At 32.1% G+C, this 14,689-nt stretch overlaps 1 protein-coding gene across 1 annotated transcript in view; it reads right to left on the bottom strand.

Moving 5' to 3' along the window:
* Nucleotides 1–14,689, bottom strand: part of Smp_093930.1 — a gene marked incomplete at both ends in the record, with an annotated part of 59,899 nt that overhangs the window by 11,392 nt on the left and 33,818 nt on the right. Inside the window, 6 exons of the mRNA XM_018788832.1 lie at nucleotides 2,513–2,710; nucleotides 4,286–4,504; nucleotides 5,533–5,874; nucleotides 6,703–6,969; nucleotides 12,501–12,776; nucleotides 14,149–14,331. Of these exons, the coding sequence (XP_018654338.1) occupies nucleotides 2,513–2,710; nucleotides 4,286–4,504; nucleotides 5,533–5,874; nucleotides 6,703–6,969; nucleotides 12,501–12,776; nucleotides 14,149–14,331 (1,485 nt within the window). The remainder of the gene's footprint in view (nucleotides 1–2,512; nucleotides 2,711–4,285; nucleotides 4,505–5,532; nucleotides 5,875–6,702; nucleotides 6,970–12,500; nucleotides 12,777–14,148; nucleotides 14,332–14,689) is intronic.

Below are 14,689 nucleotides of genomic sequence, written 5' to 3'. Positions count from 1 at the left end.
ATACTTCGTTAATTTGTGTACATTTTCAATAGTTCAAGATGTGTTTAAAATCAAATTTCGGTGATGGCTAACATTAAAATCTAGGACGCCAGATTCGTCCTACCTATAATTATTCAGCTGTATCTACTCACTCCCATGTTGATGTTTACGCCTTTGACTTCGAATGTCCAACAAGTTATCCATTTAGCGACTGATTCCCCATAACCACTGGCTTGTGCTCAGGAACCACACGTGCCAAAAGAAACTGGTCGATTACAGTCCTTGACATTAACAACAACAGGGTTTAAGACTTTACAAATGAATTAAAATCCAATAGATTATTTTCGTGAAATACTATCAATGTTTTGTATCACTAATGGTCAGAAAAGCTTTACATTGATGCATTCCAAAACGTAACGTATGTGTAACCCTAAAATTCTTTGATCGAAAGATACTTTCAAACTAGAATATTTCTCAACCTGTACATAAGAAATTCTCCCAAATTAGGATCTGAACAAATCTGATAAGTCGTGCCGAAATACAGCCTAACTCGTGATAGGATTTCATCCTAATGTTACTTGATCACCAGTGTGCAAACAATGAAGCATAAATGAAAAATAGATGGCAAATGATATCCACAAAAATAATTATTAAGCCCTCCCTGATAAACACACGTCGAGGAAGATGGTCATTCAGCATTCTGGATTGATTGAAGTTAGATTTGTACATAACTGGATTCCGGCCCAGTAGTCTAAGGGTTAGGCGTTCACACAAGAGACTGGAGATTCTGGTCGCATACCGTTGAAGAGTCCCTAGAGAGCGATACGACCATCCAGTGCTTCTAGGTTTTCAATGGTTGTCTAATTTAGGTCGCTTTATGACTTCAGTAAGTTGAGAGGTTTGAAATAACACTGTCTTTACAAAGTTTGACAAAACTTGGGCACCAAGTATAGAGATGCCATTATATGTGAAAATTATATTTCAAATAATCTCAGCGATTGAAATTCAAATAATTTCAACGGTTACCCTGAACAAATTAAGGCAAGTTTGCTGGATGAAATATAATTTTCACATATAATGTCTTTATAAAGGTTCTATTAATTTTATTCTGATTTAAGAGCTTTACAAATCACCCTGTTAACTTTTATTCCAATAAGTACTTTGTCTTTATCAATAGTAGTTAAATGGAAAACTTCAAATGTGTCTGAAGGTGGACTCTTAAGAATATGTAGATGAATGACCGAGAAACACTTTCGATTAAATGAAGTCAGGAGAAAAGTGGATATTTATTACTTATTACCATTCAATATACTGACTGATTTTAAAGTGATTTATTTTTTAGCAATCTAATTACATTTCATATATCCTTAGAGAGTATTCTTGAAATAATTTGTTTCCAGGTTGAAAGTATTTTATAAATATTTGTCTGACAGATACCATGGTTTTTTAACAGTAAATAGGTTTTTTAAACTTAGAAAAGTATTTAACGGGATGTATTGTATTTGAGACCTAAAGTACACTTATTGTTTATTGACTGACTGTCTAACTGTATGGAGATTAGTCGATAAAGGAAAATAGATTATTTTTATATCATGTCAAAAAAAGTTGTGACGTGAACTTAAATACAATAGTTAGACAATATAGTTTACAAAAGAACTGGTCATTTGGATCAACAAATTTACCGACATTTCATTCCTGACAATTGATTCGGTTATCTAGGATAAATTTCTAAGTTTTAATTGAGATTAACAAAATATAGAATCGTAAGAAAAAAATTTTGTTTGAAATCTTTCGAACAGTGCTATACTAACTAACCTGTGGGATCTAAATTAAATGTGTTCCACAGATTGCTTATGTGTTTCTTTATTAGTTTTGGTGAGACCTTAACCATGAAATTATTTGATATAAAACATTATATTATTCGTAATTAGTGACATTCTAATCTTTCTAAAGTCGAGCTGAAGCCGAAAAAAAAATGAGATAAATCTATTTCGTTCAAAAAATCTTCGACTATTTTAAAATGAAAATACCAAAAGATGGACAAGATTCTAAGACGATAAAAGTATTTCAAAGACATTAAAAAGTAACTGCTTTTCGAAAACATAGCATCTTCAGCGAGAATTGAACTTATTCACCAATTACATTTTGTCATTACAAGTAATAATGCTATGTAATACAGAACCAATTAAAAACTAAATAACCGTATGTTTTTCACAAAATCTGCTTTAAAGTTATTTAATTATTACTGTCAGTTAGACTATTTCACGTACAACTTACAGCAACATTCAATTATTTCTCTCAGTTCAAATGATTTGGATGATTGACTGATGGTCTATTTGTGTCTATTGGATACAGGATATCATTAGACTACTAATCACAATAGTGGTTTATCTTGAAACAAAAGTATTAACGACCTTCCTGAAATTGATTGTAAGTCATTAAAAATCTTTACAATCTTGGAAATTTATAATTTTTATTATTACTTCAAAAAACATAACATAAATTCAGTACTCATTTTTCTAAAATTTCCCTTACCGTAACTCCAAACGTCTGTTTTGTGAGAATAAATCCCATATTGTAGTGTTTCTATAGCTAACCAACGTATTGGCACACGGCCAGCTTTTACGATGACACTGTCTTCATCACGGCGTTCTAACATTTTAGCTAAACCAAAATCAGTAATCTGTACATGTTCACGTGTCTGAACGAGAACGTTTCGGGCAGCCAAATCTCTGAAAGTCAGAGAAATATACAAAAACGTAGTCATTTTTTAAGAAGCAAATTAAATACTTCAATAGCTCTTACTTATACCAAATTCCACCAAGTAAATGATTAGATATAATGCTTACTTCACCTATAGAAGACTCTTGCAGTGTAATATACGGGGTACATTTCGTTTTATTTTGGATTAGCCAACCATTAGTCAATGTAATAGTATTCACATTGCAGGATTCACTGTAACAAGAGACGAAATCTACTGTCTGTAGTAGGCAACTTTCCGTATCTTTAAAAAAACAGGAAACGTAACATGAAGTGTTTTCTTTTTCTCCATTTACTTATTATGAAAATAAACAGTCTACTAAATGAAAGTTTTCGAAGTGATACAACTCTTCTTTATTATTGAGTATTGTGAATCAGTAAACAGTAGATGGATAAATTCACAATTAAGGTCAAAAGACATTTCATTGGGTATATTAACACTTGACCTCCGAGGTTGATTACACTTATAAGTACATCTAGGCTCAGTCAACACGTTAGGCAACAGCTTATCATGAAACATCACAGAAGGTAATACCTGTGTTCAATCAGATTCATAAATTAAAACCCGTCAAAGCATTAAGTAATCGTTTCTGTGAGAAGTACAAAATAGGCTTAGAAAAATATACCACACCATTTGATGCAAATAATAAGTTCCAAGCATTTGTTTTTCTGAGTACTGAATTCTAATTTCAATCCTAGTTTTGTCCAAAAGAATTTTGAAGAAATTCATGTTTTTAATAGATGTTTGACAATAAATTTATTTTGAGGCTACTCAATTACTGAATTTAGCTTTTATTTCCTAGTGAGAAAATGTATGGTTTGAATATTGAGATTATGATATTTAGTCTAAATGACAAACCATCAACTACCAAATTTGTCCTGCTCTTTGACTATTACGATTTCATTAAAATGAGAATATTATCGATGCGAATCGAATTAACTACCTACTGATTTGGAATGACAGTCTTCAATATTCATAAACTTGAGAAAATGACCAAGTTTGTTCTATGCTTCTTCAGAGCACATCTAACAGTATTAAAAAGGAGACTATCTGCTTAACCATGTATATATTTTCTCCTAATGAATGTTTTAAAAAATGCTCATAGTTAAAAAGAAAAGAGAAAATAGTAACACAAAGTAAACATTTGTCTAGTTATGTTTTTAAAACTCAAATTATGTTCAATGTAGTTTTAGATTGTATGTTTCACCATGGGAAATTACGAATTAACTCATGGTCAAAAAATCACGTACTAGTTACCGATGTGAAGTCAAGTAAGCGTATAGAATAATTAAGAAGGAATAGATTATAATATACAGCTCTAATTTCACTTCATCAAAGTCTGCTGAAAAAACAGACTATCATGTTATATTATCAAAATGTTAACTTAGGTATTATTAATCGGAGTAGTGAAAAGAACTAGTGATCAATAAAGAGATCTATCGACAAGGTATAAAGAACTTTAACTTTGGAATAGCTAACATTTAAGGGAGTAGAAAATATGAAAATATATTGCAGTAAAGTAACTAGCAATACGTGTATGACTAACCGATGGATAATTCCACGCATTTCCAGGTAGCTCATTCCATCAGCAATTTGTTCAGCCCAAGATAAAAGTGTGAGACTATTTAACTCATCTGCATGTTGTTTTACATAGCGATCCAGAGCCCCTAATTCAACGAATATTGAAACTAAGCAATGACGTTCACTGGATAGACATATTCCAATTAGTGGAAGACAATGACGATGCATAACAGATGCCATAATCTGTAAGGCAGGAAAGTAGTCCCAGCAAACAATAAATTGAATATGCAGGATATAAAAAATAATATTGAGAATTATTTTATCAATAAACAGATTAATCCACACATAACAAAGGTTTGAAAGAGACAATGAAGTTTAGTATGGTACATTGTTCGTGACGTCTGTACATGTATTTCAACTCAAAACACACCATCACGGTCTACGTGTCTAGGTTACTATTAAGACTATTTTGATAAAATAACTGTTTGAAATTGGAAGGTATCTTTATTTACAAACTGACAAAAAGTAAATAATCGTCGAATATCAAAAAAATATTATAGATCTATTTCTCCCATATTGAAACGTCTCAGTTTTATTGACCAGAATCAACGAATGTTTTACCCCACAGAAACTCACTTATTGTTTTTGCATCCAAAAGATAGGAATACTAGGAGTGGCAAAAATTATCCTTGAGTAATATTATAAAAGAAACTAACCTATAATTTTTAAAAGGGGAATATTTAGTCACAGTGATTTCATCTGAAATCATTATCCATTGGTTTTGTGCTACAAGTATTTTAGTTTTAATAAACACTATCATGTGCTTGCAGTGTATCAACTGTCATATGCAATTTATTTGACAATGCAATTATGTGGTGTTTATACGGTTATCAATAACTGATAGATTATTTACAACAGTCCTGGCTAGTGTTATTTAAAAGCTAACTACCACTTATAATTCAAAAGAGTTAATTAAGATGGTAACTAACTTCAATCAGAAGGGGACTTTTATCAGATATTAAAGTGATCAGTAAGGCTATCTTGAAGTTTCTATAAACTCACATATTCGTTCAAGAATACAGTGATTGAAGATTGATTGAATGAAGACCCTGTACTACGACCCCTTTCTTACCTTTAATCTTTCGACGTATTCGCCACTTTGTCAACGTAGAATAACAATAATCTCACATATAAATTAACATTTAGCGAAATTCCAATAATTTCATCTTCATGAAATAACATTAGTAACAGTAAACTATATTTTTCAATACCTTGGCTTCCTGAAGAAGTTCCTCAATATTAGCACGTACGGACGCCCGCTTTGCTTCTTCTTCTGAATAAGACGAATTACCAGCCTCAAATGGAGACGATGGGTTTGCGGTTACGGAACATTCAGGTGAATCATTTAAGATAACTTTAATTGCAACATCTAGCTGAGCACCTCTATGCCAATTATATCGGAGTAGAGCATGTTTAGGTACTTTCCATACACCTTTGTATACAGCTCCAAATGATCCTGTTCCTAGAGGAGCTGAGTTGAAATCACAAAACAAGTCATCCTGATTGATCATTTCCAGCCGCCCCATATTTGGTTCACGACTTACGGATTGAGTCTTAACATAGAAAATTAAACAAAATTTTATCAGTAACAGCATGAATCAAGTGAGCTTCTCAAATTAAAAAACTAAATACTAAACAGATAAGGATACAAGCATACCAGTTGACTCCGAGTTATGATTTCAATATATAGGCGAAAGTTTGCAATTAAAATTAATATTCCCCGTATTTTTAATACATATGAATAAAAGTAGTTAATATTTTACTTAGTTAAGGTGAAAAACTTAATACTCGGTTAGAGCATAACAAGCTCCACTTGAATTTGGGATATTACATTGGAATTGGCTATTACAAATCATAAGTTTAGTTGGAAACAAGCTGGAATCGTAAGCAATAGATATTGGTAAACAGATTCATGAGTAAAATAAACATAAAATCGATTGAGTAGTTTCTTATATTTTATTATATGAAAAAGTTAAAACAATACCTCAGCGATATTCAAATGCCAGTACAGTGATTGTAAGCTCAGGAGTAAACAATACATCATAGAAATCCGGCAACAGGAATAAGTAAAGATAATCAATCCAATTAGACGGAAGTGCAATATTCAAAATATTCACTACTCCACACACCGTTCACCTCAGTGGTTCATTATTCCCATGCTCAGTAAACGAAATAATTTATTATTCTTTCGTCACCTGATTATTGCTGGTCGTCGACGGATCAGTAACTACAATGAAACTCTCAGAAACGCTCCTATGGGCGGTGTTCAAAGCCAGCAATCGAGAAACCACAGAATTTATTACGGTTAAAAAAGGTTTTCCAAAGCTATGAATTTTAGTAATCATTTAAAACGTTGATAGAATATCGTTTTAGAGACTCACTTTCATATCAGGTTCTAACAAGTTAGTATATGCTGAGCGTAGTTGTTCACGTATTTTTTCTGCTTCAGCTTTTCGTTTCAAACATACCACTAGTATTATTGTAACGAGTGCAATAATGATAAATACAGAAACAGAAACACCAATAAGAATTCTATTACGCAATTCTCGAGCTGTTTGACCAGATAAACGTGCGTTTTGTTCAGCTGTTAAACACATGCCATGAAAAATATGATTGCGATCCTCTGGACAGGAAGAATTACAAACGAACTGAAGGGCAAATGAAAGGCAATGCTCTATTAAATATCTGTTACTACAAAAACATAAAAACTTTTGACATTTTAGTTGATTAAATATTTTCATTGATGAACATAACTTTTTAATAGTCCGTCGTCAGAATAATACACAAATATATAAGTTTATAAATTAAGCATTAATTCGATACCATATAAATGGTGTTAGATCAGTTTGACAGTTTAACTCCGTGTTTACCTTAAAGATAATAATGAAGATCATAATAATAAGTAGTTCGTGAAACGGGTAATAGGAAAATTAGGTGATTAGCTTATTATGACACACTACCTAAGAATAAAATTAGAAATTAGAACGAAATGAAACTGAAGAGACCGAAAAATATTTCGAGAAACATGAGAGTAACTCAACGGGAGGCCAGGTTAGTTTCGTCATATGCCATTTCAAATTATCACTCTGTTTGCTTGTACTGGTTTATAAAGTTTACCATTCCAAATACAATTTCAAGACATTTTGTATTATTCGTTTATTAAAAATAAGCTGAGCTTTAATTAACGGTTAACGATATTGAGGTCAAGATGAAAATACACTCTTTTGACTCTTTCCAATAAATTTCAATCACTCAAACTCAGTGGTTAAATGTTTTAAAAGTAGGATTTACAGAAGAATACGTAACGCGAACAAACAGAGTTGTTTAGTCCCTTTTAGCTTACAATGGTTCTTTAATTAAAAGTAGTCAAAGCTATTTGACCGTCCATAAAATGCTTAAAATTAAAATTCCAGCCAAAAGGCAGTTTAGTCAGTATTTTCTTAATCTTTCCATTATCTTAGATTGAAATGTCTTTTAAAACAATGCATAACTAGTGCTGAGAGCAATATTATTTAGACTGACTCGTTATCCATTTATGATAACAGGTTCTACTCAGTAAAACAGTTTGGATAACAATATACAACAGTCGATTTACTACCAAAGTACATATGTAATAGACCTTAAATGAACTTGAAACATCTATATTTATTATCGTATTAGGTAACTTTGTCACAGAATTATTATAGTTGTAAGGACAGTATCGAAGTACCTGTTACCTATGACCACATAACGATCGCAAATTTTTTGGTTCAGTTACTACACTTTTAGAAACTTCTATCAGGCTTAGATTCAGGCTTGTGGATCAAATATTACATCAGATGATGGATAATAACGAAAATATGCACGTTATTCTGACAGTTGAAGCAATAATGCGGACAATTAGTGATGACGAATTTCAAGGAAGGTTACTTTCAACTCCATATGTTTAATGGATAGAAATAAAGAAGGGTTGGTACTAGGGAATTTACAATGTTTGCCTCATTGGAGTGTCTTGCAGTAACGTTATGTTATTTTGTTCATTGAAATAGAAACGGCCTACTACTAAAAGAAGTAGAGAAATTGGAAAATTTACTAGTATCGACATACATTGTTTACTTGATAACTGAATTCACATTAGTTATTTAGAAGGCTTCCTACACTTTAAAGCAATGTAATTTGTAGAAACGTCAGAGGAGTAATTTGCACAACAACCTACATTTAGAAATCCAGTAAAGTCCCATCACTCTTTCATAAATTTGTATGGTTCAGTGGGAAAAGAACATTTTGCCTTAAAAAAAAGCTACATTCGAGCAAACAACATCCGTGAGCGACAACATTCATACTTCAGAACTTAGAATCAAAATTACGGTGTATTTTTGTGGGGCACTCAACTAAGCACGAAATATATTTGAAGTTCTGCCTGCTTTTTAAGAAAATTTACCATAGTGATAACATTTTATTTTAGATAGATTTCTAAATTAACTTATTTGATAGAACTATATGATATGTATTAACTTACTTTATTTGTTTCTTCATCCAAGATAATTTGATAGTTTCTACATTTAACACAATCTTCTGGACCAGGTCCAGAACAACCTTGAATACACTGTTCATGACAGAGCAAACAACGACGCTGCGTACGTTTTAGTTTGATTAGAAATACTGGAGCTGCTAGTGAGGACGTTTTGTATTCTTGTTGATTGTCATCAATGCTAGCATTGGTAGTTGTAGAAACGTTAGATAGAAAAGTGAATTCTTTTAATTGATTTGATGAGAACTGGGTATTGTTACTGAGAGTAATTAAATCATTTTCGAACATTTCTTGATTGTCCAACTCTTTATCAGATCCCGCTAGTGAATATGTTTCCGCTATAATAATGATATTAATGCGAAATTCATAATAATTAGAAATTGAATTGAATTTGAACTCCTTGGTAAAAGCAACAATACATCAAATACAGTGATAAGTTAACTTGATTCCTATGAGACAAAATTAAGTGTACACAGTTGTAAACTACATTCTAACTTCAAAATACCATGAATATGTATATAGTAATAGTAATTGTCGAGGAATACGACCAGGTCCACGATGTCGCAGTTACGGATGTCCTAAGTGAGATACTAATACAATGACTAACACTTTATACAATTGTAGTACCTAGGCTAACTGATTGTTAGCTAGTCACCTTTTACTGTGTCAGACAATTCGAAACCTATGTCGATGACTTTGTATCAAGTACCTCCAATCGTCCAACACAAAAATATAGTGGATCATAATCCAGAGTTGCTCACTCGAGCTAGACTATAATTTATGGACGAACTAATCACACTTAAGATAGCAGATCTTGGATTTTGGAGCGAAATTCATCTATTCATTGGCTAAATACCATTTCGGCATTATAGCTGATGTCGGTTCGTGATGGAACCATTAAATCTAATTCCTGACCCTAACATTCAACCATAAATCTTAATCTTAATCCCTCACATTACTATATAACCTTCATTTAACCCTGGTAAGTAGGTGGATATTCCAAGGTCTTTTTAACGTTGCTCAAAGATCGTCCATATATTATAGTCTTATCTCTCAACGAATTGGAGTGTGAACTCTTCGTTTAGGCAAAAATGGATATTTCAGAATATTTCAAAAAATTCTTTTCTCATCCTTCGTTTGTTGTGGTAGAAAGATTAACAGAGTAATGGAAAACTCTGACATGTACATAGTTGAGACATCACCTTACTGTAATCGTTGATATGACGTTTGCTCTAATTATGCAGTTATTTCAATAAAAAAACTCATATGCTCCTTCTCCAAGTCGTCGTCGTAATAAGTTACTTGAAGAACAAACATGGAATGAAATATGTGGTCCTACTTCGGTACGAAATTTGCAATGACCATGTAATGAATGAATTTGATGTATTCTCGACAGTGTTTAGAGAAATCGTAAACACGTTAGATGACTTGTGATTATAATAAATAACCAAAAGAAATTGAATTTATTTATTTCCTACTTATTTGAAACAGAAAGTCTTGTTGGACGTCCATTTTATCTCTAACTAAAACCGCCTTTCTCTTCACTGTTCTTATCAGGGAAAGAACTTTTTAGGTTTTCATACTATTGTCTTTATCTTCGCTGTTGAACAATACACCAGCTTAGCGCACCAAATCTGTCCCGTTTGGTTGCTTTATCACAATATGATCATATTAATAGCTATTACCCTAGATTCCGTATTTATATGTGTTTAAATACACCATTAACATTGAAACACTTTGCTTTCGGTAACTTCACACAGTAATACAGTAAGAAAACTATTGTTAGGTGAAGCCAGCTAATATACATTAAAGCCGATGGAGAACAAGGGTGATGAATGTGATTCATTTGGCATTGGTAAAAACAATGACGTATTCATATATTTTTATTTGTGACTTAATTCTAATAAATAAAGTAGACAATAAATCATTTTATTATTGTCCCTGTTATTCTTCTTCTACATCTTTTTATCACTATTATTATTATTAATTATTATTATTATTATTATTAATGTCTATTATTATTATTATTATTATCACAATCTAGAGTAAACATTTGCATTTTGAAGGCGACATCATAACATAATTCATTGTATTCATTGATATTAGTAGGAAAACTGACCGAATCACAGTTAATTTATGGTTGGGGACATAACTATTTATATGAATATCAACATTATCAGTGCTATTGTTGTTATTACATTAGTCTCTTTTCTCTCATATGACAATTTAATTTAACAGTAGTACGAAAACAATGAATACATTTGGAAGATACAAATTATTAGCTACTGGAATAAGGGTATGAAGATGTATCAACTTAGCTGTTTAGGGAGTGTATGAATTTTATCCAATTAATCGAGTGTTATACAGAATATCATTTTTGCAAAATCTAAATCAACAATTACACAGTTAATGGGAATAATTGTAAGTTGGAGAGACTGTTGGTAATATGGTAATTGTTTGATAACTCCACCTGTATCCCCTTCGGGGGCTACTGCCGGTCCCAAGCCGGGATAAAGGAGGAGGGTTGGGCATAGGGTTAGCGACCCCATCCCGTAGAAAACTAACTCGCTAAGAAAACGATAACCAGAAACATCCATATCTGTGATCTAAGCACAACAATCCTAGGGAAGATGAGTATTGAAGTAAAGCTAACGTCAATTCGTCAGTCGGATTTCCCATGTCATTAGAGCGCAAAACCGGTAATCTGATGGAGAACCATATTTTTCTTAAAAATTGTGAATTCATGAATTATTTAGTCACACTTTGTCCACATTATCACACTATTTCTCAGGAACCAAAATATCACTGGATTAACACCAGATTGAAAGATAAAATTGTATTCTATATTATTACGATACGTCGTACTAAGTAGAAATAAATTCTGTTATTGAAAATATACGAAACAAAAACACTTTCTGTTTCAAAAGATAGGTCTGGGTATATATCGTCTACAAAATTCCCATAACATACTGGTTAGGTATTTTGGTATTTTTTTGATTTATGACATGTTACAAAAGATACATAAGCCTTCACCCTAAACATGACATCAAATGAAAAAACAAACTATTCAGAAAAAGTTCTAATATTCCTTGATTTCATTTCATATATATCCAAAATTTTGAGTTTACTCTTGATTAACTATTAGTTACATGGTAAGATTTTCCAAGTCACGTTGTATTGTTTTACCCCTTCTCCGTATAAGCGAAGCTTTACATCACACAGTTATACGTTTGTGATCATTTTTCGTCTTGCAACAGTGACCAAGAATGGGTTATGATCTAATTACTGTCGGTTTAGTTACATGGGCCAATTGATTGAGTCATACATTCTAATATTGGTTCTTTATTTCGATTGGAACGTTCAATTTGTAGCCTGATTGACGAAGTAGTGAAATAAATTCTTATGTCATTCTTTTCATATTACCACTCGTTTTGTACACACTAAAAGTCACTGTTCCATGAAATAAACAAAGCTGTGAATCAAATCTTCTGAACGAAATAAAAGCATCAATTTCTTTTAGATGAAACAGTTCTGGAATTCGGAACCTAAAATAAATCATTTGTTACTTGCACATTAAAAAACCAATCACATAGACATTGAAATATCACGGATAAAGAAAATGTTTTAAAGGACCACATGTCCTGAGATTTGTTAAATAAGTAACGTACCGGGTGGACAAATCTCTACACATTCCGATTTAAACCACCAATGAGTACAACTATGACATATAGATGCATGTGTTCCGTTTGCTGTACACAAGTCACAAAATGGATGACATGGTTTACACACACGGATCATACCACCAAGTTCACCTTTTTTAACTTGACTATGAGAGGATACAATGATTTTTTCTTTGTTTATGAAATCTTGTGTTTGATAAGATTCTGTGTAGTGTTTAGGAGGACAATCATCGGGTAGACATTGGTATTTGTTTGTTATCTTATCTAGTGACAAAATAAGAACAAACTTTCTGTTAAATTAACTAATAAAGCTTTTAGCTATTACAGTAAAGTTAACCACAAACAAAAAAATATTACCCTAATATTAATTTCAGTAAACAAGAAACTTCAGTCGTATGCATTATTGTAATACTGTTTGACAGTTTTGTTGAAGTCGTGTAAAGTCATTGAATTTACGCTCGTATATAACTAGGAAAGCCAAAAAGGAAATTGAAATGAATATGAACGATATCTTTGTGTATAAGACATTGATTTGTGTCTCACTTTGCGCAGGCACGAACACCGGGAGATTTACTGGGGAATGATTTGCAAAACTTCTTGAATATCTAGCATGAAAAAACTATTCGGAGTTTAACATCACAGACTGATTTTGATTAAACAATCATTGAAAATCAAGAAGCAACGGATAACTGTTTCGTCCCAGTTTGAGGCTCCTAATAAATGAGCATCCGCGATCCACGAAGGGGTCGAACCCGGGTCATTTAGGCTTCGCGAAGAGAGTTTAAACTTCAGACTGACGAGTCATTGTCCAATAGTTTACAAATCTGACTTAGATGAATACACTATGACAACTAACAGAGATGCAAGTTCAACTATAAGATATTTACAACCACTAAACGATATTATAATATACAGTTAGAATCTTTCCAAGGGTTCTAAAACTCCTAACTATAGGAAAAGAAGTAATGAGTGGTGCAGATGTACAGAGTTTCTCAGTGTACCAGGTTTCCTTTCAGAAGAATTTCTTGACAATTTTTAGTTACACTAAGACTAAGAAATATTTAATCCAAGAAACTGAATATAGATCTACTTCTTTTTAATGATATGCTCTGGAAAATAGAGAAAACAAGAGTTCACGGTTATGTTGATGTCATCTTTCGTCATTTGTGATCAAGAAACAAGTCATCAAAGGAAAGTCACTATATTTGATCATTTCAAAAGACCAGTAATTCTTTATTCCCAGTGTAACTAAACTCGACTGAGGTGCTACTTAGATAAGATTAGTGAAGTTAACTAATAAAAACCTATGGTTTGTTGAGAGATTTCGAATTTGTTTATAATAGATCTCAATAAAATCTGCATTCGCTATTCAAATATTTGATTGTTTCAGTAATATATATATATATATATAATTATATTCTTAACCTAACTTATCCAAATGGTTGAATATAAGCGGAAATAATGAGCCCATTTTAGGAGGTATTTCATGAATACGTAAAATATTCATTGCATCAGATAGATCTTTAAATTAATTTACGTATTTTGACACAACCGAGAGTAGTTTGCTGATTTCCGTGTTTTTGAAGTAAGTATAATTACAAAAAATTCCAGATTAGATTTAATAGTGATAACTAACCTTGTATTACTGTCCAACATGTTTCACAACCACCTAAGCCAAGGAAGTTCCCTGGGCCACTACATAATTGATTTTGTCCAGTCGTCAATATGTGACTGCACGACTCATTACAAGGTAAACAATGACGAGTTTGCGGATCTATGTATGTATTTCGTGGACATTCAGGTAAACAGGTGTCACCATGCTGAAAAAATATTCGATAATGGTAGTCAATGTTGTTAGGTAAAAAACATTGCTTTTATAGATGAACCATTAAGCAGCTACAAATAATAATGATTCTGAAAAGCAACACATAATGACTTTCCTTTCTGGCTAAAATTAGGTTCTATGATAAACAACACTACACAGGAAATGTAAAAACGTAAATTTAAACTTAGTAGAAGTTAGGAGAAGGTCAGTGTTATCTTGAAAAATTTCAAATTTAGCCTATTTTATCCACAGTTAATGTCTTCATTTAAGCTTAGATTTACAGGACAAGTATATAGACTTCGTTGATCCATGTAAAATAACTTTCTATATTGTCAACTAAATACTAGTAAACG

Source organism: Schistosoma mansoni, chromosome W, assembly GCF_000237925.1.
Source record: "Schistosoma mansoni strain Puerto Rico chromosome W, complete genome".
In the NCBI taxonomy this organism is placed as follows: domain Eukaryota; kingdom Metazoa; phylum Platyhelminthes; class Trematoda; order Strigeidida; family Schistosomatidae; genus Schistosoma; species Schistosoma mansoni.
Note: the sequence above shows the minus strand (reverse complement) of the source record. Positions and strands in the feature narration are given on the sequence as shown.